Here is a 27,939-nt window from a genome sequence, read left to right on the forward strand (position 1 = left end):
CTCCTAAGCCGAGCGGAGGTCCAGAGGCAGCTCTGCCATGGGCAGGGAGACAGAGGGTGTGGGCACGGGCGTCCGGCGCTCACTCTCTGACCTGCTCACGGGCCTTTTGTTGAGCCTTGTTCACCCTGCTTTTCTTGTGGTTTGTGACAGATAAGAACTGTATTGATTCCTCACATCTGCTGGCAGTGACCTTTGAAAGGGCAGGCGATGCATCACCACAGAATTTTATCTATCAATATCGGAGTAATAGACAGACAAGGATGACATCTTAATCACAATACTGCTGGCAGATCATAAATCTGAGCCGATACAGTACTAGTAACAGGCAGTAGAAAAGGGATACGGATTGACATTCGGAAAAAGTTAAGGGGACATGTAGATGGAAAGGACAAGATTTGGCCAAGAGAAAAGTCTTTAATGGAAAGGGTCAGCCTCACAAAGACCCAGAGAAGTTAAGTATCTCGCCCAAATTTAATACAGCAAGTAAATGGCGGAGCCCCTCTCTGAGCCTCAGTTCCCTCTTATGTAAAGCAGACACAGTAAGGGTTCAGTAAGACGACTCGCGCCGGTTCTCAACGTCTCATCCTCGGATCAGCAGAGTCAGCGTCACCGGGAATTCACTGGAAATGCAAGCCCCTGGGCCCTACCCCAGACCTGCCAAGGGGGAGCCCCAGGGCGGGGCAACCAGCAAACAAGCCCTGCGAGCGATTCTGATGCGCGTCGCGAAGAGCCGAGAACCACCGCTGTGTGCGCACAGCCAGCACACGCCTGGCACAGCGCTGGGGTTCACGGAGCAGCCTTCAGTTGGTGTTCTGATTGCCGTTCATTAGTCCTGACTTCTGTGCTAATAATTTTTCCTGCTTACAGACTGCAGTCCTCATACTTATTTTGTCATTGGTGAATTAGTGGTAAAATGGAACATTTTTCGATGGAGGAACTTCTGTGACATGCAGGCAGTGTCATAGAAACAGATGTGTAATTCCTACACTCCTGTGACTTAGAAGGCCAGAAGATTCCAGCATTCTAAAGGTTAACATTCCGATGTGTGCTTCGGACACGTCAGGAGCTTCCAGCCTGGACAGTGAATAGTGCTGCAATTTAATAACATAAATGGAGTCTGTCTGGGTCTGCGAAGAAAGGGCCTTCCTTAGGGTCCAGAATATATACTCCCTTCTGCAGTCACAGTATTTTTAATCATTTCATGTTTTTATTATATCCCAAGTACAAGGTGCTACAAAGAGTCCCTGGTGCTGGCAGTCACTCAGAAATTGACAAATCTAAAACATGAATAGAACAGCAAGTAGCCCATTAGGGGTTTTCTTTTTCCTTTTTCTTTATTTAAAAAAAAACTTTTAAAAAAATAGAAACTACTTACAACGTTGAGAGGGTTGATTTTGGCATCTTACACATGAAAAGTAGTAGTAATAATGTTCCCCGGTTGTTGGTCTTTTCTCTGCAGAAATTATGGCTGTGCCCAACGGTGGGGGTTTAACTGTGTTTCCGTGAAGTACGTAATTCACAGTCCGAATGTGACAGGCACGACTGCCCATAAACCTAACGACTTCTTTAAGAGACCGAAATTCAGAACATTATTCTCTCTGAAAGTGCACTCTAGTAACCCAGCAGAAAGCCATTGGGGGAAATGCCCACGTTGCAGTAAAGGCCCCTGCACGCGCCAGTGGTAAAAATGCTGGAAGCTTTCACACCAGAACAAGGTTCTGAGCGGGACCGAGCGCCAGGCAATCGCACTGGCTGTATGTTAGGGTACAGGGAGAACAAACCCAAACGTGGCAGTGACCACGGGGCTGTTCCACTCTCTTCCTCCCACCAAAAACATGGGTAAAAGTTTATGCTGAAACGTAATCAGGGGTTGAAGCTTGAGCTGTACAGGGTCTACAGGGATGGACAGGGCCTCCCCAGCTGAGGCTCGCCCTCTTAGGTGGGACCTTCGCTCCCCAGCTTTCAAGGAAGGTGGTGTTCCCTCCCTTGAGCCACCACTGAGGATGCCATGAGCCTGCATCCGAACGGCTCTGCACATTCCCTCAAGCACCAAGAACAAGGCCCGAGGTCCAGGCTGATCCCTGGATTGATTAAGAGGCCGAGAAAAGTGCGCCCGTTGTTTCCCTTTTCTTCCCCTGAGCTTCTGCGAGGCTCTCTCTGTGCCTGCTGCTTTCTGCCTCTGGCGTAAGGCTCTTAGTATTTCTTTTAAACTGCTGTTGATGGCGTTACCTATATTTTTGCAGCAAATTTTATCTACTAGACCCAGAGTGAAAGGCCTGCTCTAATGGGTAGTATGAGCTGTTATTTTGTCCCCCCTTCTGATTGTGCAGCTGAATTTCATCGCTTTCTTCACAAACCTCAGCAGCCTGTTTGCAGTTTTCATTTTGGACCACTTGCTTTATGTCTCTGTTGTTTTGCCTTCACTGGCCCAACAGGCTCGAGCACAAAACAAAGTAACAGTTGAACGGAAGAAGCAGAACTTAACCAGGCCACAGCGCATGCCCCGCAGACGTGCCGAGGGAGCCTGCGCTGCCCAGGAGGCGTTCCTGCAGCTGGACGCCCAATGATCCCTTTGCTCGCTGCCCTGGGAAAGGGTTTCCATTTGCATAATGGTGGTTCTGTGAAACTTGAGGAGAAATGTAAGATTCTAGCTCCTACTGACTTTATGAATGATCTGCATCCGTTTATCTTCATGCAAACTTGAGTTTTTAAAAATCTGTTTTTAACTAAGGAGAGTTGCTGAAGCCACGTTTCTCCCTGGAGAGGGACCCCGCTTGATGGTGGGGACTCATGATCTTCACCCCGACTCACTGATCCCCCAGTTCCCTTGGAACAGGTTCTGAAGGAACACACCTCTTTCTGGAATCTTCCTTGGTTAAGCCATTCGTCTCATTATATGTTCAATTAAAATTATTGTGCTCCAGGTCAGAGCACCTCAAACTGTAAAACGCATGTAAATGTGAGCCCCTTGTTAAAAGCCAGATTCTCTGACTCAGTAGGTCAGGTGTGACTTTGAGAGGGTCTGCATTTTTAATCTTCCAGGCATTTTCAAAACTGCGGGTGGACCACACTGAATAGCTAGGCTCTAGTGGGTGTGGGTGTTGGGGGACACCCGTGTTTCCTAACTGTTTTTGGTGCAAGTGAGTGCTACAGAAATCCCCATCTCAGTCATAAACAATGGAAGTGGTCAGGGTGCATGTGCCATTTACCTTTCGACTCCTTTGAAAAGTCATCTTTTTGCTGGTCTCTCCTTAGAAGACTGCTAAACATTAACCGGCGTTTGGGAGGTGGCTAAGGAACCTCAGGGTCCCCTTATGGAATTGAAAACCTGCAGAGCGACAGAGCTGGCAGGCCTAACCTTGAAGTATTCTCGGCTCCTCCCAGCCTGGGCTCTGCTTCCCCTCCCCCATGGATCCCTTACCTGGCCCTCACCAGCTGGCAGAGGTCTCTTAACTGATCTTCGAGGCTCCAGCCTCTTCCCTACCTCCAGTCTTCCCTCCCACGCACGCCGCATAGATGTTATCTTGGAGAACACAGGTATGATCGTATCACTCCCTGGATTAAAATCACTTACTGGCTCCCTATTAATTACAAGATAAAGTGCAAATTCCCTAGCCTGGCATACAATGTCCTTCAATATCTGGACCTAATGACCTTCCTAGAAAGTCTCCCTCCCTGTGTCTGCTCAGAGCACACTAAGCTCTTCCCTTTGATCTAAACATGCCGACCCTTCTTTCAGATCTCTCCTCCTCCCTATCCAGAGTGCGTACCCCCAGCCTGGCTGCGTTGTTCCCCCCTCCTCCGGGTTCCCACGGCACCCTAGTGTTAAGTCCCGTCACGTCCCGTGGCCCTCGTGTGCGCAAGTCAGGCTCCTTCAACATCAGGAACTCCTTGAAGCAGGGAGGTTTTCTCCACCAAGCAGTACAGGCACAATAGTAGGGCCTATTTCTTCTCAAGAGCCTGAGAACATGTCTGGGCCATGGAAAAGAAAATTATTGGCTTCAGAATAAAATAGGCAATTGGAATTAATATTTGCAAAAGCAAAATTATAAAAATCCTTTGCAATTTTTAATTCAAGATGTTATTTAATGTAGAATGGGGTACAGCTTAATATGTTCTGGTATTAATACACTTGTCATCTCCAGAAGGGAGAGAGTGCCCAGGGCCTGGGAGGCCTTGAAGCAGCCCCTCATTTGATGATTCCCTGCAGGGCACTCACCGAGCACTGGCTGTGTAAGCTGACGCTGTACTATGCTTTGGGAATGCAAAGATGGGGCAGATGGTATGATTGTTCAAAGAATTAAAATGATTATAACCATACTAAGTATTTTGGAGTGCACACGATCTATGTGCAAGCCTCCTGCAGTTCAAATACACCAGTTATCCCATTAGGGTCTCTAAATAACCTAGTATTTTTTATACCCATTTTACATGTGAGAGACCTGAGGCCTAGCAAGGGTAACACTTCCAAGGTCTAGCTGGTAGCTGGCAGTGCTAGTTTGAACCCAGATCGAACCCAGAAGGAAATCAAAAGGAGGAAACAACCCTACAGATGAGCGCTCCTAGAAGCACCAGCGTGGTGAGGGCCGAGACGAAGCGAGCCAGAAGTCTGGAGACCCCGGGAGGCCCAGAGCTTCAGAGAGAGACCAGTGACTGAGCTGGGTTCTTACAGGATGGGTAGGAATCACTCCTTTGCCACTTTTCCTGCTTTTAGAAATAGATTAGAAATAGATGGGTTTGCAAGAATTAGGAGAAGTGCAAGTTGCAGCGCTCCAAAATCTTGCGAGTATAGACTATCTACTGTTAAAAGAACACATGGGATGTGAACAGTTCCCAGGAATGTGTTGTTTTAATTTGTCTGATTTTTCTCAAACTATTCAAATTCAGTTAGACAATATCCATCATATCATTGATAAGTTTTCACAAATGCCTAGGATGCCTAACTGGTTTTCTTGGCTTCACTGGAGATGGCTGGTAATTGTAGGTCTGCTTTGGTTATGTAGCTGTATTCCTATTATGTTAATGTGTCTGCGCAATTTAATAAGTAGTTTAAAACCTATACATGCTTAAGTTACTCTACAAGAAGATATGTCAGAGAAATAATCAATCTTCCCATGTTTTCTTCCATCTGCCACTTCTATAGCTTTTCTTCTTCCTTCCTAATTACAACCCTTAAGTAGAATTCGTGCCTCATATCGAAATTACCGAGTATCATAATTCTTCCAAGTGGTAAAGATACCTCAAGACAAATGCTGGGCATAGAAGCCACAGGGCATAAATCTGCAAAGTAAAAAGTTAACCTTTTCAAAGAATATTGCTTTTCTCTCACCAACTTTACATTTCCCTGTCTGGCCCCAGAAGATGGCTGGTTAGCCAGAGACGGGTAAGATTCCTCAAGGGAGGAACAACCTAAGACAGGCACAGTCGCAGGGGGGCCATCAGGTGAGAAATTGGGGATCAACAGAGGTGAGGCTTAGAACCTCACCCCCCCTGTTCTGAGAGAAATCTTCTGCATCCGTGGATGTTTTATTGCCCTCGTCTAGCTTGGATTAACACTTAGTCTACAGGCACACACCTGATCATCTACAGCACATCTCTTACAGCACTAAACTATGTTTTCTACCTTTATCTTGCATCTACCTACCACTTCAGCATTTCATTAAAAAAAAAATAAGGGAGAAATGTGGGATTCACATATAAATCAAGTATAAAAATCAAATGAATAATCATATCTGACTTGATTGTTTATAGTTCATGATGCGTGATCAAAACCGAAAGTTTCTGTGATGACTGCCCTTGCACTGTTCACTATGTAAGAACTTATTCACTATGTAAGAACTTGTTCACCATGTAAGAACTTGTTCGTTATGCTTCAGAAGATTGGAGACTGTTGAGAATTAGGCTTGGGGTTGATTAATGATTGTGCATTGAGTTCCCTATACAGAATTTTATTGTTGTTAACAACCATTTGATCAATAAATATGAGAGATGCCCTCTCAAAAAAAAAATAGATGGGTTTGATCAAATAATATAAGAAACTAATGTCGATAATGAACTAATGTCAGTCACCAATTTCTTTATTGATTTGCTTCCTCCGTTCAAAGGTCTCTTTTTACCTAAGAGGGTCTGTTAGTGTCAAAGCATAATTGTCAAACTGAGCTAGATATTATTAAGAACTAAATTTTTATGCACTTGTCTTTCTTCAAGAGTCATGAAGGGGGTAAAGCACACACCGTTGTGCCGCAGAAGCACACCACTTAGGAAGGTTAGGTTCCTAGAGACGTAAGACATCCCGGACACACCCAGGAGCTCATTAGCTCGTAAGCAGGGAGGGTCTCGACATCTGTAGCTTTCTCAAAGCGCTTGCACATAATAAGAAAGGAAGGAATTACTGTGAGAAGTGACAGCCAGCATTGGGGAGAAGCGGCAAAAGACACACACCAGGCCGACAGGCCGAGACTGTTTAGGGAAGGGCCACGTGTTCCCATATATCTCATTAACTCATGGGCGCCTCCCTATGCACAGGACAAAGAAAGTGGGGAGCAGGCAGCTTGGCAGACCCGTTTTGGTCTCACATGCCCTTTGGCATCCCAGAGGAGCTTCGGCTGCACCACCAGCTCGTGCTCAGCCAGGATGCCCGCTGGTGCTGGGTTACTGACCTGACACCTGACACTGGTGACCCTTCACATCCTTAAAATACAGAGATGGTTCTCTGAACTGGTTATGGCCTTATTTTAAAAGAGGGAAACCAGGAAATACATCATATTTTAATGCTGTAGATACACCAAATTTCAAATGTCCAGGCCTGAGCCTACATCTACTATTCACCTTATACTTTACATACGGTGATTTTAGTTTGCAATCTAACATCAGTGGTAAAGATGTTTTAATTTACTCTGTGCTTCTCAGTTACCCTTAGAATGAAAAGAATAATAGCTAATACTTGATTGACAAAAAATGCCAACAGATTAAAGATCATAGGAAGGTGCTGGTAATATAGACAGAGGCTGCCTGTAGGCAGTGATGATACCTAATGAGGAAGTTGGAGGAGGAAGAAAAGCTTATATCCTTTATTTAGTGTTTTTGGAACTAAAAAGAATATTGTTATGCACATTTCCTCACTTGATTTTCCTGATAAGTCTGGAGGAGAGATGCCGTTTACCCTTTTAAAAATATAAACAGGTGCAGAGCTTCTCCCTGTTTCACCACCAGAAGCTGATATCCGCAGCACAGATTCCTGTTTTCCAAGTCTGATGGTCTTATTTCTCCTTTGGTGCCTTTATGTGCCAGAAAAATAAGGTACAAATAATGTCCTCATGACATATCTCTAATTTCAATGATGACTAATCAGCCCACGCTCAAATGATGCTAATCAAGTTATTTTTATAATGGTACCAGTCTGGATGGTTACAGGCATATCCAACTGACGTGGGTTTTGCATCGCAGGCCTGGCGGTCATGGATAGAATGTTGGATCCCCTTCGGCCACTCTCCATACGTAATCCCTTCATCAGACTCTGGCTTAAAAAGAGCTTTCTAACTTGAATGTTACTTCCAGACTCAGGCAGGACCAGCAACTCAAAACCCAGAGGTTAAAAAACTACCACATGCTTTATGAGATGGATGATGGAGGGAATAACTCACCAGTAAGGGCCTTAGTCACAGAACCCAACTTGCCAGTTGAGAAATTGTCATTTCATATAATAGTCCAAAGATCCTCGGCTTCCTGGGAGGGTATGTGAGTAAGTTGAGTGTTGCAACATTATTCAGCATGGTGATTATCATGGATTTACAGCTGTTTCTTGAGCAAACCATATTATACATGCTCGGAACACTCTCCAGAATAAGAATATGAAGACTGTGTCCCCTCCCATTCCACTGTTTCTGTTTCTGTAGTAATGTCAGTTGAAGCTGACATTCACTCTCAGTCCCTATCTGATGTGTTCCAACTGATATCCTTACTTGCTTGTCCTGTCAGCGCTAAGCTTTAAATTTGGAAGGCCTTCAGTGGCTCTTGTTGGCAGGAAAAGGGAACAAAGAGATGGAGAGAGAGACTGCTGTTACAGCCAAATTTCGGTCACACAGATTGTCAGTACTAATGAATGCCCTTGAAGCAGATACTGTAAGTGCCTGAAGTTGGAGTTGAGCTGTCTTTTGAGTCCAGATCATTGGGCAGAACAGAATCTTCTCTAAATATTTGAGACCCAGTGTTTAGACTCTGGTCACACAGCTAATTCTATCAGGGCCACATATTGGAACATGCTTATTGCTGATAGGCTTCAAATTCCCTTGTGCGCTGAAGAGTATTGTATTAGTTCCACGCCTGAGTCATATAAATGAGACACTGGGGGCTCATGCATGAGCTCCCCTTCATTCTCTACCCATGAGAAAACCTCAGTAATACAGTGTAATGGTTAATGGCCCGCTATCTAGAGTTAGATAGTCTCAGATACCCATTCTACCCACTTATATAACGTTTCTAAATCTCAGTTTCGTTGTCTGTGTAATGGAGATGATAACATACTGAACCAAATAGGGTTGTTGTGAGGATTAAGTGAGATTACATAAAAAAAAAAAAAGAAAGCATAGTGCCTGGCACTTGGAAAACATTTAAAATATGTAGTAGTTATTTTTATCATGCAGAGGATTAAAATAATACCCCCTCCAGAAATAGTGGGAATTTTCTTGATATTAGAAAAAGTTAAAACAATAATAAACACTTCAGAAAAGAAATCCTTTGTTTCTCTTGCGTCCAGACATGGGGAAAGCACCGGCTGCCCTTCCCCTCCCTGTGGGGAGCAATTATTGTTACACGTTACAGCCTGTGATTTTAAATCTTTCACACTAATTGTTAGTCTTTTCACACCCTGGAGGCAAATGTGGAGGGAAAAAAGTCAGCTTTTAGTGAGAGGAAGCAAAAAGTGGCCCAAATTTGATCATGGTACCGCTTATCAAGGGGAAAGTGATATTAAATTGGGTGCTTAAAAGCAGAGTGTAAAAACTAAGCAAAGTATACTTGCCATCTCCTTTGAGACGGGGTTGGGTTCTGAGGAAAATCAGAGAACTTCCCAGAGGGGCAGCTGGCTGGTCCCAGCAGGTAGTGCCAGCAAATCTGCATCGCTAACAGGCTGCCGACTTCGGGCAGCTGGGAAGTATCAGTTAAGCAGAAGTGACCACAGTAGAGTTGGCTATTTTCATACCTTTGAAATCCTACATTTTTCTTTTCATTTGATTAGGAAAAGGCAGCATTATTTTCATACAGAGTGAGCGCTCACCAGAGGCCAGGGCAGTGTACGTAAGAAGTGGTTTGGCTGCTAAGACCTCTCCCACGATGAGAGGTGTCCCACTTCCATTAAGTCTTTACAGGAATGATAGAATATGTATATCTTCCTTTTGGGCTTTCAAATAGTTCAATAGGTATTTTGAGTTTTAATCATGTAAACCTTTGCTTTAGTTATGAATGGCTTGTGGTTTGGGAAATGTAGGTAACTATGTGAATTAAAATTGTCAACTCCCTTTATCCCTTAGCTTAGCTAACCTGGGACTCATCACCACCACCACCCCACCAGAAGGTGTGTGTGTCTCTGTTTTGCCGGCTCCCAGCTTCTATCTACACAGTTCATCACTTTTAGGATGTGGTTTCTTCCCCAGTAGTCCATGCTCAGGAGAACAGAATCGTGGACGACCACTTCTAATTCTGAAAAGTAGCACTTCATACATCCCGGGAATATCCCATTATCAGTTCATTAGCGGAGTGGCTGTGCAGAAGATCAGCGGTTGGCCTTCAGCCCTTTTGTCTAAAGGAAATAGTATGTTTTGAAATGCTGGGGCGCCACTGAGCTTTGACCTGCTCCTGAAGCAACTTGGTCTAAGGCTGTTCTTTATTTTCCTTTTGCTATAAACGAGCGTCGCAGAATTGGGCGCGTCGAGAAGACATCACAGTTAGTTTGTAAGGAGCCGCTGTCTTCAGATTGTTCTCCAAAGTCTAAGTGGCAGTGGTTACTTTTTAATTAATATTTTTTAAGAGCCCCTTTTCTGCCAGGAGCCTGGAAGCAGATCGAGCAGAGGCTTAGCATGACTCTCCCACGGGCTGATTCCAGCGCCACCTCACAGGCAAATAAACCGGTGCCTTTTCTGCTCTGGGGGCTGTATTCCCCCCCACCCCCCCTTGATTCTCATAAAACCTGTCCACTGGAGGGAGTTTTTCTTCAGGGTTAGGCAGTCTTCTCTCCAGAAGAGATGCTATCTTTTTGACAGATGAAAAGGCCATGAAACCTGTCCGACTATGAAAAGGACCGAGAGGAAGAAAAACATCTGTGATTTCACCTTTCAGAGTGAAGAGCAAAAGCTCTCAGTATTTACTATTATCTTTTATGGTTTATTTCTACATTCCTGTTTCGTTTATTGCCCTTTGCCTCCTTCATAAGTGAATGTTAATGGAAAAGCTGATTCACATCTTCCCATTCAGTGGGTGGGCATCACTCCTGAGAACCAGTCTGCAGGAGGGGTTCTCCTCTGCATCTCGGGGTGAAGTCCGCTCAGACCTTCAGCCCCGTGACTGCTCAGTGCCTTTCAGAAGGAAGGTGGCTAATGTGATGATTAAAATTGAAATAGCACAGGTAGGTACATACGCTGACTTTTGTCTTTTGTCACAGTGTTCCTTGAAAAGAGTTTTCACACATTCAGTCAGTGTTTCCTTTCACAAAAGAGATCCTCATCCTATATGTAAATACCAGTTGGCCTGTGCTTGACCCCAGTTCTTCAGCCTTAATGCTTATTAGACTTCCGAGTTAAGCCTTGGGTCACCTTTGGTTTGGCATGTCATAAGGGGCCATTCTCTAGGGAGAGAAAAGCAGAAACGGTTCATCTTGCAAATGAAAAGGTGCAACATTAAAGGATTTCATGGGGACAAGAGAAACTATGGAATGCTTTACAGTAACTTTTGTCCTATTCTAAAGCAAGACTACTTTCCAGTTTGTAAGTTGATCAGAATTATAGAAAACCCGCTCACTAGGTAAAGTTTGTTGGCCTTTGATCCATCAAAAACTAGTCTTGGGAACTGTGAGGGCAAAATCTGGCTGGGCTGTTTCATAGCTACCCCTTCCAAAGGAGCCCCAGAATCTACGGGACATTGGAAGACATGAGATTGGACCTTGTGGTCCAAGTACAAGATGGACCTTGTGGAAGTTGGTGTGGCTGATACTCAGTTCAATCCTGAGCGGAACGCGTGTGGTGAGCCACCACCGTAAGCATCAATATCCTTGGCTCTTCCCCTTCCTGTGCATTTTGGAGTTAAAGGTGGAATTCCATCTTTAACCCTCTTGTGGGTGTGCGAACAGTGATTAATGAACTAGACGTGATTCCCTGCAGACCTTTCAAAGGGTGGATGAAGGATGGAATTTCAGCCTTTTTTTTTTTTTAACCAGGCCTTTCACTTAATACAGCTTTTCAAATTAATGTCCTTTTTTGAATGCCAAGAAAACAAAGGGAATTTCTCAGAAGTGTGTGCAGCTGACACAATAGGCCTTAATTGGTGTCAAGGAGATGTTAGGACGAATGGGAAAATGCCCGCATAGCCGATAAGACTGAAAAGTGGAGCCTCTTTATGAGCTGTCTTCTCAACGTGTATTTAAACTATAGCAAAACTGAAACATATTTGCGTATAGATCATAATGACTCCAAAGGAGCCATTATACTCTATTATGTAATTACGTAATCAAAGCATGCATAGTAATCAGCTTTTGGAATTCAATGCTAATCAAACATACCTATAGTATGTGTTTAAGCTAAAATAGAGAACGTTAATTTGCCATTAGTCAACCAAACAAGAATGTGTATACAGAATATTCATGAATAGCTTAATGTTGTGTCAGATGATACTTTTTGTTTTGTATTCAGGGGAAATCAACAATTTTAATTGAAGAAAAAGCCAGCACAGGGATATTACTCTTCAACTTGCTGTTCAAAAATTTGCCTCACCTTTTACTGATTATAAAAGGAGATTAGATTAAACGTAGTATTTTTCCCTTTCATAGGCTCCAGCGACACACAGTAATTACATCACAGAGATTCTTGGGAGGTGCTGACCATCTCCATGCTATAGGTTACAGTGTTACAAATACTACGTAGAAAACAAAGTTTTAAAAAATAAATAAGTAAACTTTGAGCATATGTGGCTTTTGTAGTTAGCAACAAATCAATAAAGGTTATATAGAAATAGCCAAGAATAGAAATACCTTCATGACGCATTAGGAGACGTAGCCTCCACCCTGGGCCAGGCCCGCACCTGCAATGGGGTCTTGGTGTGTCTCCCCCACAGGCCTCGGGGGCCTCATCTGTGGATCAGTGGTGATCTCTAGGGTCATCTCAGGTCTGTTGACCTTTGATTCCTTACAGGTCTGAAAAAAAGGTGACACAAATGGAACATTTTGCTCAGTGGCACGTAACTTGTCCACTCAGTTATTTGAGTTGGTTTAATTTATTTCAACTCTGAGCTTCAAAGCTGTATGGCTCACAGTCCTAATTATTTTGGCCATTGAGTAGACGAGCCTTGGAGCAGACAGTCAACATAGTCCACTTACTGTTCAAGATGGCAAAACGTGGGTGAGGCTCAACAAGGTGAGGAGAAGCTTTGCAAACAGAATGAATGCTTTTGATTTGAAATAAATACTCAAATGTTCACAAAGGTGAAGTATTGCCTGTCTTTGAAATAAAGAATTGTGCTTATGTTGAAGAGATTGCACCCTTACCCTTATTCCATGGTTGATGGACCATCTCTTTGGACCCTGGTTCTCACTGTCTCTGGTCTGCACAGTGAATGACTGAAAATGTTACTGTAATATTTAAATGGGACTAAATTCTTTCATCAAAAGCTTTCGTGGCTTGAACTTCAAATAATTTATTTTCAAATTACTTTTACTGTAATTCTTAATTAAAATAGGTTTCTGATTTGATATAAAAGGCTGTAAATGTAAGGAACAGTTTAATGAATTGAAAGATAAGATTGAGTCTTTTAAAGGAAATGTACAAAATACGCTGACAATAATTGCTTAGATAGAAATCAAATCTTAATGGCCTTGCTAATGATTTGTCGTGAACACTGTGTTTACGTTGACTTGGGGGAACATACGCAGTTAGCAAGATTTGTCCCTCTGGGTTTCAGCAGAATCTTAATTTTCTTCTTTTCCTGAAATGCACTCCCGTGTTGTGCCGGCCCTCGGCAGTGGCAGCCGGCAGTGCAGTGCCTGTACTGCCGGTGGCTTTGCTCGGGGTGGGGCTGCGGGTGGTTCCTTCACGTCAACCAACATGGTTGTAAAGACAGGGTGGAACAAATGAGAATGGGTGAAAAGCCACGTGAAGCTCTAAAACCAAGGACTCAACACACCAATAGGAAATAAGGGTTTCAGAACCATGCAAGTCTTTGGCTCTCTGGAAAGTCTAAACTTAGGGACCTCTGGAAGGAAAGAATTAATAATCCTTAACCTTTAATTAGTGTGAATTTTCAAGAACTATGTGGCTTTTTGAAGTTAAGGACCACATTGATCATTGGCAGTGATTTTTTTTTTTTTGACCATCTGTAATTTTGGTCTGACTTTTGCCTGTTCAGACAACCTGACTGTGCTGACTTAAGGTTCGGTTTAGTCTTCCATAGAGCCGAGGGGGGATACAAAGGTTTCCCTAGTATGATTTTGCTACTGAAGCAGTAGGTCAGGGGACTTCATTTGCTCTTTCTCTGGGCAAACTGTCTTCCCAGTCGAGAGTCACGGGTGCTCCTCAGTGTCAGTGGGAGTTTTCAGTTACCATAGTATGAACCGAATTCTGTTCTGTGACTTGCCCTTCTATGATGGATTTGACTGGAGACTCCCCCAGTGCGGACGAAGTGCTCTATTCACTGACAGCCAGGCAGCAGGGGTGCGAGCCAGGGGGCTGGCGAGTGCCCACCGTGCTCGGGTGACAGAGGCACTCTCCGGGGCGGGGTGCCGAGGGCCCAAGGGAGGAAGCCGCCGTGAACAAGGTGTTTTACATGCAGGACAGTCCCTCCCTCATCTGGAAGTGTGTGATTGTGTTCTGGGTAAATTATGGAAAAAAAAAAACAGAAGTTGCTCATAGGGAAATAACCCTCTTTAAAAACAAGTAAATTTTCCACGGCAGAGCCAGTAGAACCTTGGCACCCAATCCTGATGTTGGCTGGCCGGAAAGTACAGACTAGGGCTGAAGGAGCTGACAGCACTGGGTTCAAACACCAGCTCAGCCACTTAGCTGGATTACCTTGGGCGACTTACTTAAAGGTCTCTGTGTCTCAGGCTTTTAATCTTTAAGCGGGGGCACTGAAAATCCCAGGAGCCGGAGAAGGGGGAGGGGGCATCTGGCACAGCGCCCTGAGCCCCGGGGAGCGCCTGCTCCCTGCTCGGCTTCCCCGTGCCCACCCAGCCTCTTGCCGCAGCATTTGCCCCATCTCTCCCTGCACATGGCCATCCTGGTGGCCGAGAAGATTCCAGTCCATGCTGGCGCTTTGTGTAATGGCATCCGGATGGAGTTTGTAACAGTGAGGTTTCAGGAAAGACGCTTGGAGAGAAGCAATTGAAGACTGAATCATAGGGAATGACTCCCACTCCAGCCCCGGTGAACCTGCTGAGATGGTCTTTACCGATCGTCAAAATAAATTTTATCTTCTAAAGATAATATATTTTCTCTCTCCGGGACTCAGTATCCCAGCAGCTTCTGGTTCACTTGTGGAAAACCTGCTTGTGAGTGACTGGAGCTTTATTTTTAGAAATTGAGGCGCAAATAGGGATGGTATAGGGAATCCAGTTGCTGATATAAATTAAATCCAGTTCGGCTCTGTCTGCGAAGGCTCACCCAGATACACCAATTAGCAGTCAGATATGTCTATACCTGTGTGGTGGTGTTCCACCCTTAAAATAAATTACCTTGCTGTTAACAGCCTTATTTAACAGCTACAGTATATTGTACCTACTTGATTTCTTTTGCCCAGAACATGTGCTATTTCAGCCTTGACAGTGTATCTGCTAATTAAGTTATAGAAAATTGGAAAGGTTTTTTAAAATGGATTATTTAAGAAAGGCACCAAAGTTGCCTGTTTGTATCCTGCTACACATCAAATTGTGTTTTCTAACGACCTAATTGTCGTGATGTCTATTTCAAGGGGAAATTTATCAAGTCAAGGTGCACCCTTCTGTTGGGAAGAAATATTTGAGGATGTGCGCAGAGATTATTTTTACATAGAGGCCTCTGGCAGTTGAGACTGCTGACAAACATGCCATATTTTCATCGCTGTCGTTCTCTTCCTTCGCCTCAAATAAATAGCTCATTATTACTCCATGGGAGCCGTCTTAGCAGTGCATCGAGTATGGGGCTCTGTTTGATGTGACAGCTGTCCAGCTGACCCATGGGATTTATTGGTGTTTTTTATAGAGTGACACCCTTGGGCCACCACCATCAAAGGCACTTTGATATCATCCAGCCAAATATTTCATTATCACTTACAATTTTTTAGCGTTAGTAGTGTAACCATGTCAACATGGTTAGGAATAGTCATTTTCTGAGACTCTGGATTTTATTTTGGCTTTGCAGTTTCAAAAAAATAATACAGTAATGGTGAGGAAAGCGCTGTGGATCTGCGGAGTACATTATGTGCTGAGCCCAGCCAGGGCCCAAACGGGCAGATGACAAAAATTTAACCTGAATGTTTTATTCCATAATGATGTGTTAAAGTGACCTGATCTTAGATTACTTACTTACAAGTAATAATTAAGACAGTTTAGACCTTTTCAGAAACAGAACCCATGTGATTCTGTTTTATTTATACCTTAGTTGTTTGAAGCACAAAATCACGGCCCACCCCTTTCGGATTCCATCTCCCCTGTAAATGTTTTATAACCATAATATGAACAGAGGTGCTACTCAGAATATACCAGGATGCCAAGTAAAGACTAAAGTTAATGTGTATAGTTGTTTGCACAGAAACGATTCTGTTAGCGCATAATTGAATTGCAACTGGTGTTAAGTCCCAGGAACTAAAGCTGACAGACAGGATCTGCAAGGCCTGGGTTTATGTTGACGGGATTAAGGCCGAGCTCCCGTAGCCTCTCCAGGTGTTCTGTGTATCAATCAAAGATTCTCACTTGTGTTGCTAATAACAGAAGTCCCCCCTCCCCCCAACACCTCCACACTCAGTAGACCCTGTTCAGTATTTTAGTCTCCTCAAGGCAGGTCCCATGACTTGAGACAGTTACAGCTGGAGTCATGCAGTTTAATCCGTACTAGATAGGGCTCCCCTGAGGAAGGCAGTGTTGTCCTTTCTGTACACACTTCAGCGAGGGCCAGCTAAACCACCCTGGAAAGGTTGCTTGACGGGCAGGATTTCCCCTTTCCTTCTCTCAAACCTGAGAGTAAACTGCTCCCTCCAGCCCGGTTCTGAGTTCTGTGTCTGTCACACTAACCCACTGGGGGGAAGAGCCAGCATCCCTTCGCCCTTTCTGATCACTCTTCCTGTTTGTTACTCCGTAACCCTGGTCAGCCCCCAAAGCAAGGGGACGTTTCCCCGTCCACTCACTACTGGCCCTGTGGGCCTGCGTTCTCACATCCGGGTAACTCCCTGGATCAGAGACCTCAAGGTTGGATTCCATTTGGATTTGCTCTTTGAGCATGAAGAATTTTTGTTTGTCTGTGTCTCTAATAAGTTTTCCCATGTCCCTCTAGTTTGTTTCTTCTTTTCTAATCCTCTACCTGAGGCTGGTCTGTTTCTAGGTGGATTGGGCACAAAGCCATCTTAGACACCCCTTCTCACACTTACCCTGTGTCCTGCCAAGAAATGATCCTTCAGCAGAAGTACGATAGCAGGTGGAGATCCTCCATGTACTCTAATTGCATCTCTATTTATGCTGTCTCATTTTTATTTTTTAGAAATACTATTTATCTTTGACCTTTACTTTTTAATGTGGCAAAGTTTTTTTTAGGGAGTGAATAAGCCACTCTGAGTTGATAAATAATTAATTACACAGAGAGCTCCTTGGGAGTAGGGACAGCGAGCCTTCATTCTTACATCCACACCGCTCCCAGCACATATCGTTGCCTAATAGATGTTTGGATTTGATGTCTAGAGAAATGGTGGTGGTGCTGATGAATAGTGGCTACTACCATGTACTCAGTTTTAGGGGAAGCTGGACACCGTGCTAACTAATCCTCCCAAAAGCTCTGTGAGATGGCCTTTAATTACTGTCCCTGTGTCGCAGGTGCAGAACTGGCTCAGGGGCTTTAATTCTCACGAGATCACACAGCTGAGAAGCATCTCCCCCTTCCCCTTCCTGACCGGCCGTCACACCTACGGCCTGTTTACGCTTCCGGTTCTGCGAGTGAGGACTCAGTTTCAGGTCTCCCCCACACTGCAGCTTCCTCAAGGCCGGGACGTGTCCTATATTTCGGCATCCTCTGATGTGCCACGTGCAGAACTGGCCACTCAACAATTGCTCCACCTTTTGCATTTGAATCAGACTCTCCCCTCCCACCTGTGCTGTGGGTCATCTAGGACATTTATGAGGGGTCCTGGCCGGTGTCACTAATCTTGAAAGCAACAAACTAGAGCGGGTCTGGATAGAAGCAGAGCCTTCAATCAGCAGATGGCTTGGACATGTTCTGAAGAGGTCTTCTAGATGGCTGGAGGTGGGTGGTCCTCAGAGGGGGCATTCGGGGCCAGGGCTGCTGGGGCTCCAGGTGAGCCCTGACGGGGTGTACTGCTGAGAGCAGAGCCACAAGTGGAGCCTTAAGTCACCCTAGGGTTTTACTGCAATTTCTGAGTCACAGGCAGGCAGCCCTCACACCCACACGATGAAAAAACAAACTGCCTGTGCATGGGGAATGTCAGCACCGGCCCGTGGGACGAGGTGGCTCACTCAGCCCTCCCTCCTGCTTCTGAGAAGCGGCCCCTCGAGTTTCCTGGGAGGTGACCAGACCGTCCGACTCGAGGGCACGGAGCTAAGGGTGAGGGTGCAGACTCACCTGCCCCACGGGCGAGCGCCACGGCCCTTCGCTGAAGCAGCACCCCAGCCTTGCCACACCCTCAGCACTGCTCGACTGGCACAGAACAGCGGAGGCCGGAAGCTGGCCTTGCAGTGTGCAGGAGCGTGCAGGCTCCAGGCCCAGCTCTCCGTGCCCCGAGGTCTGCCTGTGGCCCAGGGGAAAGGCAGGCGCCGTACCAGCTGGGCTGCTGGTGTCAGTTCTCGGGCACACTTCTTGCTTCTCTCCTGAATGGACCCCATTAACCGAATTTTAATTGAGGGAAACTTTTTTTCCCCTTTCTTTAAGGTGATGGACAGAATCTGTTCACAAAGGACGTGACAGTGATCGAAGGAGAAGTGGCGACCATCAGCTGCCAAGTCAACAAGAGCGACGACTCTGTGATCCAGCTGCTGAACCCCAACAGGCAGACCATTTACTTCAGGGACTTCAGGCGTGAGTTTCCGTCTCTGTGGTGTTAGATGGCGACTCTTCTCCTTCATGTTGTCTCGATAAAGAGATTGCCAAGGCCTCCTTTTTTTTTATCTTTAAATTTAATGTTAGATGCTTAAAGTTTAGGCAGTTCTTCAAAGGGAAGAAGAGATGTGCAATCATAGTCTTTCTACTTAATAGAAACTGTGAATGGTCCCTTTTAAGAGTAAAGCTGTCTTACTTTGCAATAGGAATTGATTGTAGTAATTCAATGTGAATTGCAATTGAGTCCCAAATACTTAGCTGACACAAACAACTCAAATAGGGGAAGGCAAGGAAAATGGAGTATTCTGAAGGTAATCTGTTTGGTTGGAAGATTGAGGTTTCCGAGGCTACCTGTGCCTATCAAGACAAACCAAATCTGTCTCTGTAGCCTCCGGTAGATGGGAGTGTCCATGTGCCAAATGTAATCTCACAAAAGTTAATAATCGAAACTTAATTGTGCATCATAGAAACAGTTTAAACAGTCATCAGGGCTTGACAGGAGCAAAAGTCAGGTCTTTGGAAAATTGCTGTTCGAGAACCCTCGGTGCCTGAGCAGAGCAGGTGTCAAGCGTGGCCCTTGCCTTCCGCTTGCCCCTTTCCCTCCGACGCCTGAGAACCCACAGCCTGTGGGGGGAGCTGGCAAGTCTAGAGAGCCCTGCAGAGGATGAAGGAGGTAAAGGAGAGAAGCCAGCTTTTCGCTCTTACAGTGAACTTACTGTAAAGTTTTTAAAACGATTTTCATTTTGCTTTTGGAGTTATTAATAATGATTTTTTTGTGTTCTCTCATCATTTGGGACTGCTATTTTTTTTTTTAAAACATCAGATTTTTAGAGACAATTTAAAAGCCTATACGTCCTACAAAATCTCGTGGTCTGCTCTTTCCTTCTCCTTTATTTTACCTAACTCCAGCAGCAAATCCAAAACAGTTTATGAGGAGGTGCTGAGACCTGACAGCAGCAGGGGGGTGTCCTTGCACACGCATGCACACGCGCCCCCATGCAGTGGGCGTACTGTTGGACAGGGTTATTTGTCTACGTGCAGTCATTGCAGAAGCCCCGAAGCAGGAACTCAAGAGGTATGAGGAAGCACCCCACGGGTGCAGGAAGGCCTCCATCGGTCTGTCTGCTCTGCAGCTGCTCCTGGTCCCAATTGCTCCTGGCCTGGGTGGTCCACCATCTTTCTCACAGTCACTGACGTGGTGTTTTGTTCCACAGCTTTGAAGGACAGCAGGTTTCAGTTGCTGAATTTCTCTAGCAGTGAACTCAAAGTGTCGTTGACAAACGTGTCCATTTCTGATGAAGGAAGATACTTTTGCCAGCTCTACACTGACCCCCCGCAGGAAAGCTACACCACCATCACCGTGCTGGGTAAGGAGCCCAGAGGCCCGTCCTGGGAAGTGGGGGGCAAGGGCTCTTTCGCAGATGGCTTCCGGCGGCGAGGAAAAGGTTAATGGCAGATTTTTGCTGTTCAGATTTGGTTTAGGAAGACTTGGCCGCCCATCCTGCTGAATTTTAAAAATAGCCTATTTTACCAAACACTCTAAGGAATGGCAGTCAGCAGCCTTCATAGATTCCACCTGCTCTTGGGCTCCAACCCTCGAGCTTCAGAAGCAGAGATCAAGAGACTTAGAGCCCTCAAATGAATCACTCACCACATGACATGCCATTGCAGAGGGGGCAGGCAGGCCACCATTTCTCTGCCCCGCGGCAGACCAGTGACGAGATTCCCTTCATGATTTTTCCTCTGACTTGGGTCTCGTTTAACATTGTTGGTCTCCTTTTCTTTGGCTCACTTACCACCTTGTTTATTGCTTTATATTCTAGATTATACTGTAAAAATCACACCCCATGAGCACATACTTTGCCACAAATTGCAACCATTGGATGTAAAAGAATTAAGAGCTTCTAGGAAGAGAAGGTGATAATAAGTAGGGGCTATTGACAGGCTGCTAGGGACGCCTCTCGTGAGTTGCGGGTCTCCATTCATGATCACCAGGTTGTGATTTTCAGCGAAATCCCAGTGGCCAGGTTTCCATATTTATATTCCAGTATAGTCATCACATAGTCCTGTTGAAGGTGGTCTGAATTAGTCACCTTTAGACAAATACACTCCAGTGCATAACACCAGCTGATTATGATTTTTGAAACTCAGTTTTCAAGGACATAAACTATAGCGTGAGGCAAGATCTCTGATTTACACCTTCAGGAAGATGATGAATCAAAGTCTAGTAGAGGTGGCAGACTGCAGCTTTCTGGTGTAATGACACAAAGATTAAGGAGGAAAGATAAATATGAAGGACACTTTGCTTGGTATGTGTGAACATACACATATTTATGGGCAAACAGACTAACCTGCCTTGCTGCATTATTTGTGCACAGCTGCAAAGGGGAAACCACTTTTTTATTCATTAAACTAAAACATGTCCCTCCTGCTTGCACACATGTTCTTGGCAAGAGGAATCCTGGTTTTAGAACATCATGTTTCTTGTCTGGCTGTACAATTTGTGCCATGGTCTGTGTTTGAGGATAGAGGGATGGCTCTCAGGTGTCCATGTTTGTCTCTAATTATAGCTTTAATCCGTGTTAGATGTGCAGAAATAGTAAGCATAGAAGACTTTGATGGGGTGGCTATTTTAGTACTCTGCAGTTGTACCAAAATCACAACCATGTTCTTCAACTTTTCTGTCCATCTACTTGTTCAGAAGTATTTGAGAACCCTGCATATTGGAGTAAGTCGTTAGCTGCAGAGCCGTCTCACTGACCATCCACCATTGCTTATGGCTTTCCCACAAAAGCGACAGCAATAAAATGGGATATATTTATAGCATTTCACATCTTTAGAATATTCCACTATATATGCCTTTAAGTATGACTGCTTTATTTTCACAGAAAAAAAAGACTAACAGAGGTTAACCGTCTTGCCCAGATTACAAAGCACATGGTGAGAATCAAGAATCGGAGACTTCACAACAGACCTTACGTCTGTCCCATGACCATTACATCTTTTAGTTTAGGTTGTTTTTGGTAAAATCCTGAAGGCCGCTGTTTCAGGATGGTCGCCCTGTGAGCACACATCTTCCGATTCCAGGAGTGTAGCTGGTCCTTGGCAAGTGGCTACTGCCCGTCAGCTTCTGGCACGGGGTTCCCTTGTTCTCAGACCTGCTGGATTGGGCCAGTGTGACTGACTCTACCCCGTGCTGGGTAGTCAGCATGACAGCACAAGACTTTTGAGAGGCATTAAAGCCAGCAATCCTTTTGGGGGGTCTGATTATTCTAGAAGTAATAGGTTCCTGCATGTATTGTACAGAAGCATTAACTTAAATATACTTGAAAGTAATACTAGTAGATGCTCTTTTTGCAGATCCTATGCATTCATTTAATATTCTTCCCATTGAATTTGCTCTGGGATCCCTTTGACAGAGTAAAATCGTTGTCATCACTTTGAGTCTTTCATATTCCAAAGTCTGACAATTTCTACTGATATTCTTATATTCAAACCTTTTTCCTAAGGTTTAGCATTTTCAGATACTACAATGAGTGAAGAATGACACATTAGCACCTTCGTTCCTGTCTATGGTTCTCTGAAGAGGACTTAGAACAGCTGTCAGACTTCTTGATAGGCTTGAAGACGCTCATTTTAGTGCGTGTCTGTTAATTGTATGAAGCATTCAGCAAAAATTTCAGCATAATTATGAGATACAGAGATGGGTATTTGTTCATTACTCTGTGTATATTTTCCGTGTAAAAACCGAAAACTCTGCTATAATACTTTTCATGCCTTTAGGTGTCTTTTAGAACTTTCATTTACATCTTGTACTTGTGACGAGCTTGTTTATATCTGCAGGTCACAGTGCAGGATTCTCTTGACCCTACGCTTCGTGAGGAGTTGAATGAGAAAGAGAATGCACTGTTTTAAGATAAATATAGTTGCTGGTAATAGTAGTAATATTATTACAGTCCTTTCCTTCTAAGATTAACGTTCGATCTTAAGATTCCAGGAACAGGAGGGCCTAATTATTTTAAAGGGTCTTGGAGTGAGATTTCACATACTGATCGGCTTTAAGGCTCCTCTTTTATTGTAATAAACATGATCCATCTTGATATTGCTGATTTTTTTTTTAAATGTAGGCGTAATGTTTATAATTAGTGCTCTTATAGATCTGAGGTTAGCTAGGAAGAACCTTGATGTTTCTTTGCTGTTTTCTAGTCTTTCCTTCTATGTGATTTTCATTCGGGGTTTCCTCTGTGTGCACCTCCTTAGACATATCTTTGGTTATTTTCATTAATGGCTGCAGGTAGTTTTTAAATGTGCCTATATAGTGGACCATGTATAAGTGTAGTTTCTGGTTAGTAGCAGTTTTAATTCATTTTTCTTATAAATGGATTTTTATACTTTCCCAGCCTCTTATGTATTAGAGTAGACATTATGCCATGGAAAACAGGGTAGAATTAATAGACCAAAATAAACTTTAAGATTTTCTTATCTAAACCCCTTTTAGACAAGCCAAAAAAATAGACTTAAATCACCTCATTTATATTTTCCAAAGTTTTCCTGCTCTTAAAAAAAAAAAAATTCCAGCAGAAGTCAACTTTATAACTGGTATCAGTAGATGGTGATGACTCACAGTATCCGACTTTATTTTATATTTGTGAACCAAACAATTCCCACTATACTGGACTATTTCTAATCTCAGTAAAAACTGGTCACAATCTTGAAAAAACTATTTGCAGATTTGGAAAAAGATTATTCAACTGTTTCTCAGAATGGCCTCCTCAATGATAAACCAGCCCTTTATTTCTCTGCACTGTCATGTTTTCTAATGCTTCTGAAGTTTTCCACATGTTCACCTAGCCCCGAAGTGAAAGATGCTGTCAGATGTTCAGGGCGGTGACCCGAGGAGCGCGCCCTGCGACAGGAATCTGCAGGGAGCCCAGAGTGCAGGGGACGTTAGAGTCTGTCTGCTGCAACTGAGGAAGGAGCACCTGGGATAGTACCAAACACCAGGTGTCCGGGCGAGGGCCTGTTTGCTGCCGGCCACACTCTCAGCCCCCCAGCGGAATATGAACAGTGCTGGGGAATCTTCCTCTGGCCTTTAGAACACCTGTTCCTTTCCATTTCCTTACTTTAAAGGAAGTAAATGCAGACGTTATTGGTAATGTGAGAAGGACGTGCCATCAGCTTCATGAGCATCTCCGTCTTAAGAAGAGGATAAATACATCCTCCACTAAGAGGATAAATACCTCCAAAGGTGACCAGCTAGCGGTCAGGGGAAGCCTTCCACGAGGGGAGCCAGGGTGTCTGCAGGCGCAGCAGAGGAGAGGCCAGAGTGAGGGAAGGACGCCCAGGGGCAAACACCCGGCAGAGACGACGTTGGAGGTTCCGTCCGTTGAGACCTGGCAGTGACACGTGCTGGAGCCCTTCGCACCCCCTGGGTCCGTTCTCGTCAGGAAGAGTCCCAGGTCACCCCAGAGTGGCCACAGGGCTCCACATTCTGCATGAAGACCGCAGTCTGCTTGACCCTCTCCTTCACTGATTTCTGGGAAGGGGAACTTTGCGCCTTACAGTCTTGGTAGTTCTTGGCCCTCCTGGTCGCGTTCTGAGAGCCGCTGTCCTGGGTATCCCACACTCCCTTGATTCCCTGTGGTTGGGCAGCATCGCTTTGCTGACCTCACACGACTGCATTTCTCACGGCTAATCACTGCCTAGGCCAACATCAGAAGTGATTTTTATCACTCCATTTTTATCTTGCCTGGACCCTGAAAGGAATTACTATAGTTTGACTTTCTTTCCTACATCTGTGGGGAGGATGTTCCCAGGTCTTTTACTCCTGAGTTGTGTGGTTTTTATCACCTCTTGCTCTGTTCCTCATGGCTCACTGAGATCTTAGGCTTGGACAGTCCCTTCCTCTGACACTGATTATTCTACCAGCAGCATGGCTTTCAGCATTCCTGTTACACTGTGCCCAGAATTCAGGAGTACCTAGTTGGCCCTAAACATCAAGTCTCTCCGTGTATTCTGTCCATTGGGCAAGTATGTGTGATGAAAACCTACAGCCTCCTGACTGTCATCTGGCAAGGATAGACTACACGGAGGAAAGAGCCACCTGGCATAGCCCGCTTACTTTTGTCACGGCCTTTCTGTGTCTCTTAAAATGCTGCAGATGTGCAACTCCAAACTGGATGTTAGATGTCTTTTTTTTGTTTACTTTCCCCCAGAACGTAAGCCAGAGTAGTTCTTTGCTGTGTTTACTCGTTCGGGCCATATCACTTTGGCAACTCGGCCCACTGGGCAAATGTGTTCTCTTCTCCTTCCACACGGGAGAGGAGCAGGCCTGCCTGTGCTCTGGCTGGTGCCCCCGCCACCGTCTTGCTGAGCAACACATGCAGCAAATCATTTCCTTTTCCTTTCCCGTCGTTCTCTGCAGAACTTTCAACTGCTCAAGTTCCGTGCAAAAGTCTTCCTGTGGACAGAATTTCACACTGGACTGGAACAGTTGGAAATCCCAAATATGTGGTTTAATCCCATAATTTATTGAAGCAGTATCAGAGATTTATTATTTAACTTAATCATCAGGATGGCATGTTTATACATATTTAATTACTTGTTTCTCTTCCGAGTTGAGAAACGTATTAATCATAAGTCTCAGAACTGTCTTTGCTCATTCATGGGGGCCAGGGCACATGTTCTTAGATTCTCTGCTGACCTCAGTATTGTTAGTGATTTTAGTTCAGGAAGCTCAGTCTTGGGGTAAGGTTGTACCTTATAACACTTCACTGTTAATTCATTCGCTTCATCACCACCATCATCCTGTGTACTCTGATTTGACATTCAGCATTTTAGCCCCAAATATTTCATTCTGGCTGTTTATTACATTGTCGTTTTAATATGCTTAGAGAAGAGTGGCTTTAATTCTGATACGTAAATCTGCTTACAAGTACTCAGGAGTCTCTCTGACCTTTGGTTTCCAAAATCTGGAGCGTTGGGTTTTGGAATATGGAAAATTACTGCCAGTTAACTGGCGTATCCTGTATTCCTGCGTCTTTATATCCAAAAGGATTTTCTTACTACACCATCGATCAGAGGTGACTATATTCTGGATCCCTATGAATAATTTTGATTGAAGGAAACAGGTTCTGAGGCACAGTTCTTCTGTATGTGTCTCTGGCGAGTGATCACCCCACATGTCTCATTTTTGCCAGTTGAACTTTGGAATCTTTCAAGTGAAGATTGAAATCCAAGGATTGAGTTGTGGAGAAATACCCCTTTCAGAGACTTCAGATAAGGATGAGAATCTCAGTGTGTACTCCCCTGACCTTGTATCTGCTTTCTGGGCAGCCTTCTAATGACTGACTGATGACCAATCTCCATACCCATTTTGTTACAACTTGGTCACAGATAACTTTGAAGTGGGAGACTGGTCATTTTATAAGATAACTTTGGGAGGGAAACTCTGTAAAGTAACGGATGCTGCGTGATTCACCATATCTGATGATGATTTTGTACTTCTTCTTTCTTCCCTCTGGTGGCAATTTGTTTTAAATTCCCATCAGGAATATCCATTATTTGTGTCCTGTTTTGATATCAATGATCTAGATTCTAATGAAAAGGAGAATATGTACGGGAATAGATTCTGTGTTTAAAAAGCACACGTTTGATTTGCAGTCCCACCACGTAACCTGATGATTGATATCCAGAAAGACACTGCGGTGGAAGGCGAGGAGATCGAAGTCAACTGCACGGCCATGGCCAGCAAACCGGCCACCACCATCAGGTGGTTCAAAGGGGACGAGGAGCTGAAAGGTGAGGCGCCAGCCCCGTGCCGGCGCAGCCAGTCGGCGCCGCACTCCAGCAGGGCGTGCCTCTGGGAGGCCCAGACGAGTGCAAAACATGCCCTGAAACAAGAACATCCACGTAGATGTGGCTTATGATCAGTTATTAAGTGCTTCTGAGGCCAAACTGGACAGCATAATAAAAGAAGCTCTGTGGTTTGAGGCCCGTGGTGATGGGATCCCAGCTGCCTGCTCAGGTGTGCAGAAGGAGTAGACCTGTCAGCAGAGCTCTTCAGACCAGGAAGAGCTGTCCCCTGATCTCACTGGCCTTGCTCTCATCCCCATTCCCCGTGACCCACGCTGGCTCAGAACTGCAGGGCCTCACATTACACTGCACAGGCAGTCCTGACCCCATGGTGAGCCCGCGTCACCTTCACTGCCTTCCCAGCATGGGGACTGCATGCTTTCCTACAAGAGTGGCTGTATACGTGGGCCAAAAATTGTATTTCTGTTGAGAATTTGCAGGCCCCACCCTTCTGGGGAAACCTGTATTTGGGTGCCCATGTCAGCCCCCCCGCTGTGTTGCAGTTTCGGGATGGCAGCGCGGGCACTGCTTTAACCCTGCCCCTTCCTCTCTCCTCAGCCCAGGCCATCCGAGGCCCTCGGGCTGCTGCTTCAGCTAAAGGGTGCAGCCTGTCCCCTTTCGGAGCCCCCTTTCTGCTTGTCGGTTGTCCTAAGCTCCTTGTGCCCATCAGCATTCCGATTCCCCCCTTTTCAAGGGTGCCCTGTAAGTGGCACCCTGGACAAAGGGCTCGGGGCCAAACACCTCTGGTCACTTAGCAGAAGTGCTAGCTGTGTGTCTCGGTTTCCTCTAAGAGGAATATAAATACTGCAAACCGTGTGGGATGCTGGCGAAGATGAAATGAGTGAATATTTGTACATACTCTCTGAGCCAAGATAAGTGCTCTGTATGTCTGTATGTGCTTGTTACATAAAAAGAGTGCCAGAAAGAAGAATAAGCCCCTTTAGAAAGGGAATATAAAAATCCATATCGGAAAACAGAATCTATACATAACAGCTTAAGTTTCAAAAAGATTGCTCCGTTTTAATCTTCTGTTTGCTGGGTACGGTTTTGGAAGGAAGGAGTTTCTCATTTTCCCTCTGCTTTTCTGTCTAAGTGAATTGAGCTATTAGATGTGTACCAGTACATACAAAACATGAAAAGCCGATGGTGCTCCGGGCCCCAGGGAGGGCTGAGTCCAGGAACGGGGCCGCCGTGGCCTATGCATCCCATCTGGAGGCTGCCTGCCTCCTTTCCTGGGCCTTCTTGGACAGAACTCCCATCTGGCCTGAAGCCTCTGTCTTCCTTTGCTCTGCCCACTGCATTTTTTTGTGGTCTCCCAAAAGTTGCAGAGTTAAAACATTTCAAATGCAATTTCAATGATGTAAATCCCATTTATTTACTTTTTATCTTAATTGTTGCTGATGGGGGTCGGCAGAGGGGTTGTTTCTATCTCTAGTTCTGATTGAATTATCAGGATTTGGATGGTGTCCAGGTATTTCAGGCCGTGAGACTGCCTAGTGGACGTCTCACATTCAGGGGGCTGCAGGGTGAAAGGCACACCTCTTCTCCTCTCAAATGCCTGAATCAGCCTGATGCCAGAATGGTCCGACTTTCG

At 44.9% G+C, this 27,939-nt stretch overlaps 1 protein-coding gene across 7 annotated transcripts in view; it reads left to right on the plus strand.

The window, feature by feature from the left end:
- Positions 1-27,939, plus strand: part of CADM1 (cell adhesion molecule 1) — a 309,393-nt gene that overhangs the window by 229,821 nt on the left and 51,633 nt on the right. For all 7 annotated transcript variants that reach the window (XM_036992727.2, XM_036992728.2, XM_036992730.2 and 4 more), the window contains 3 exons: positions 18,324-18,470; positions 19,706-19,858; positions 26,154-26,291. In XM_036992727.2, coding sequence (XP_036848622.1) covers positions 18,324-18,470; positions 19,706-19,858; positions 26,154-26,291 — 438 coding nt within the window. The remainder of the gene's footprint in view (positions 1-18,323; positions 18,471-19,705; positions 19,859-26,153; positions 26,292-27,939) is intronic.

Source organism: Manis javanica, chromosome 6, assembly GCF_040802235.1.
Source record: "Manis javanica isolate MJ-LG chromosome 6, MJ_LKY, whole genome shotgun sequence".
Classification (NCBI taxonomy): Eukaryota; Metazoa; Chordata; class Mammalia; order Pholidota; family Manidae; genus Manis; species Manis javanica.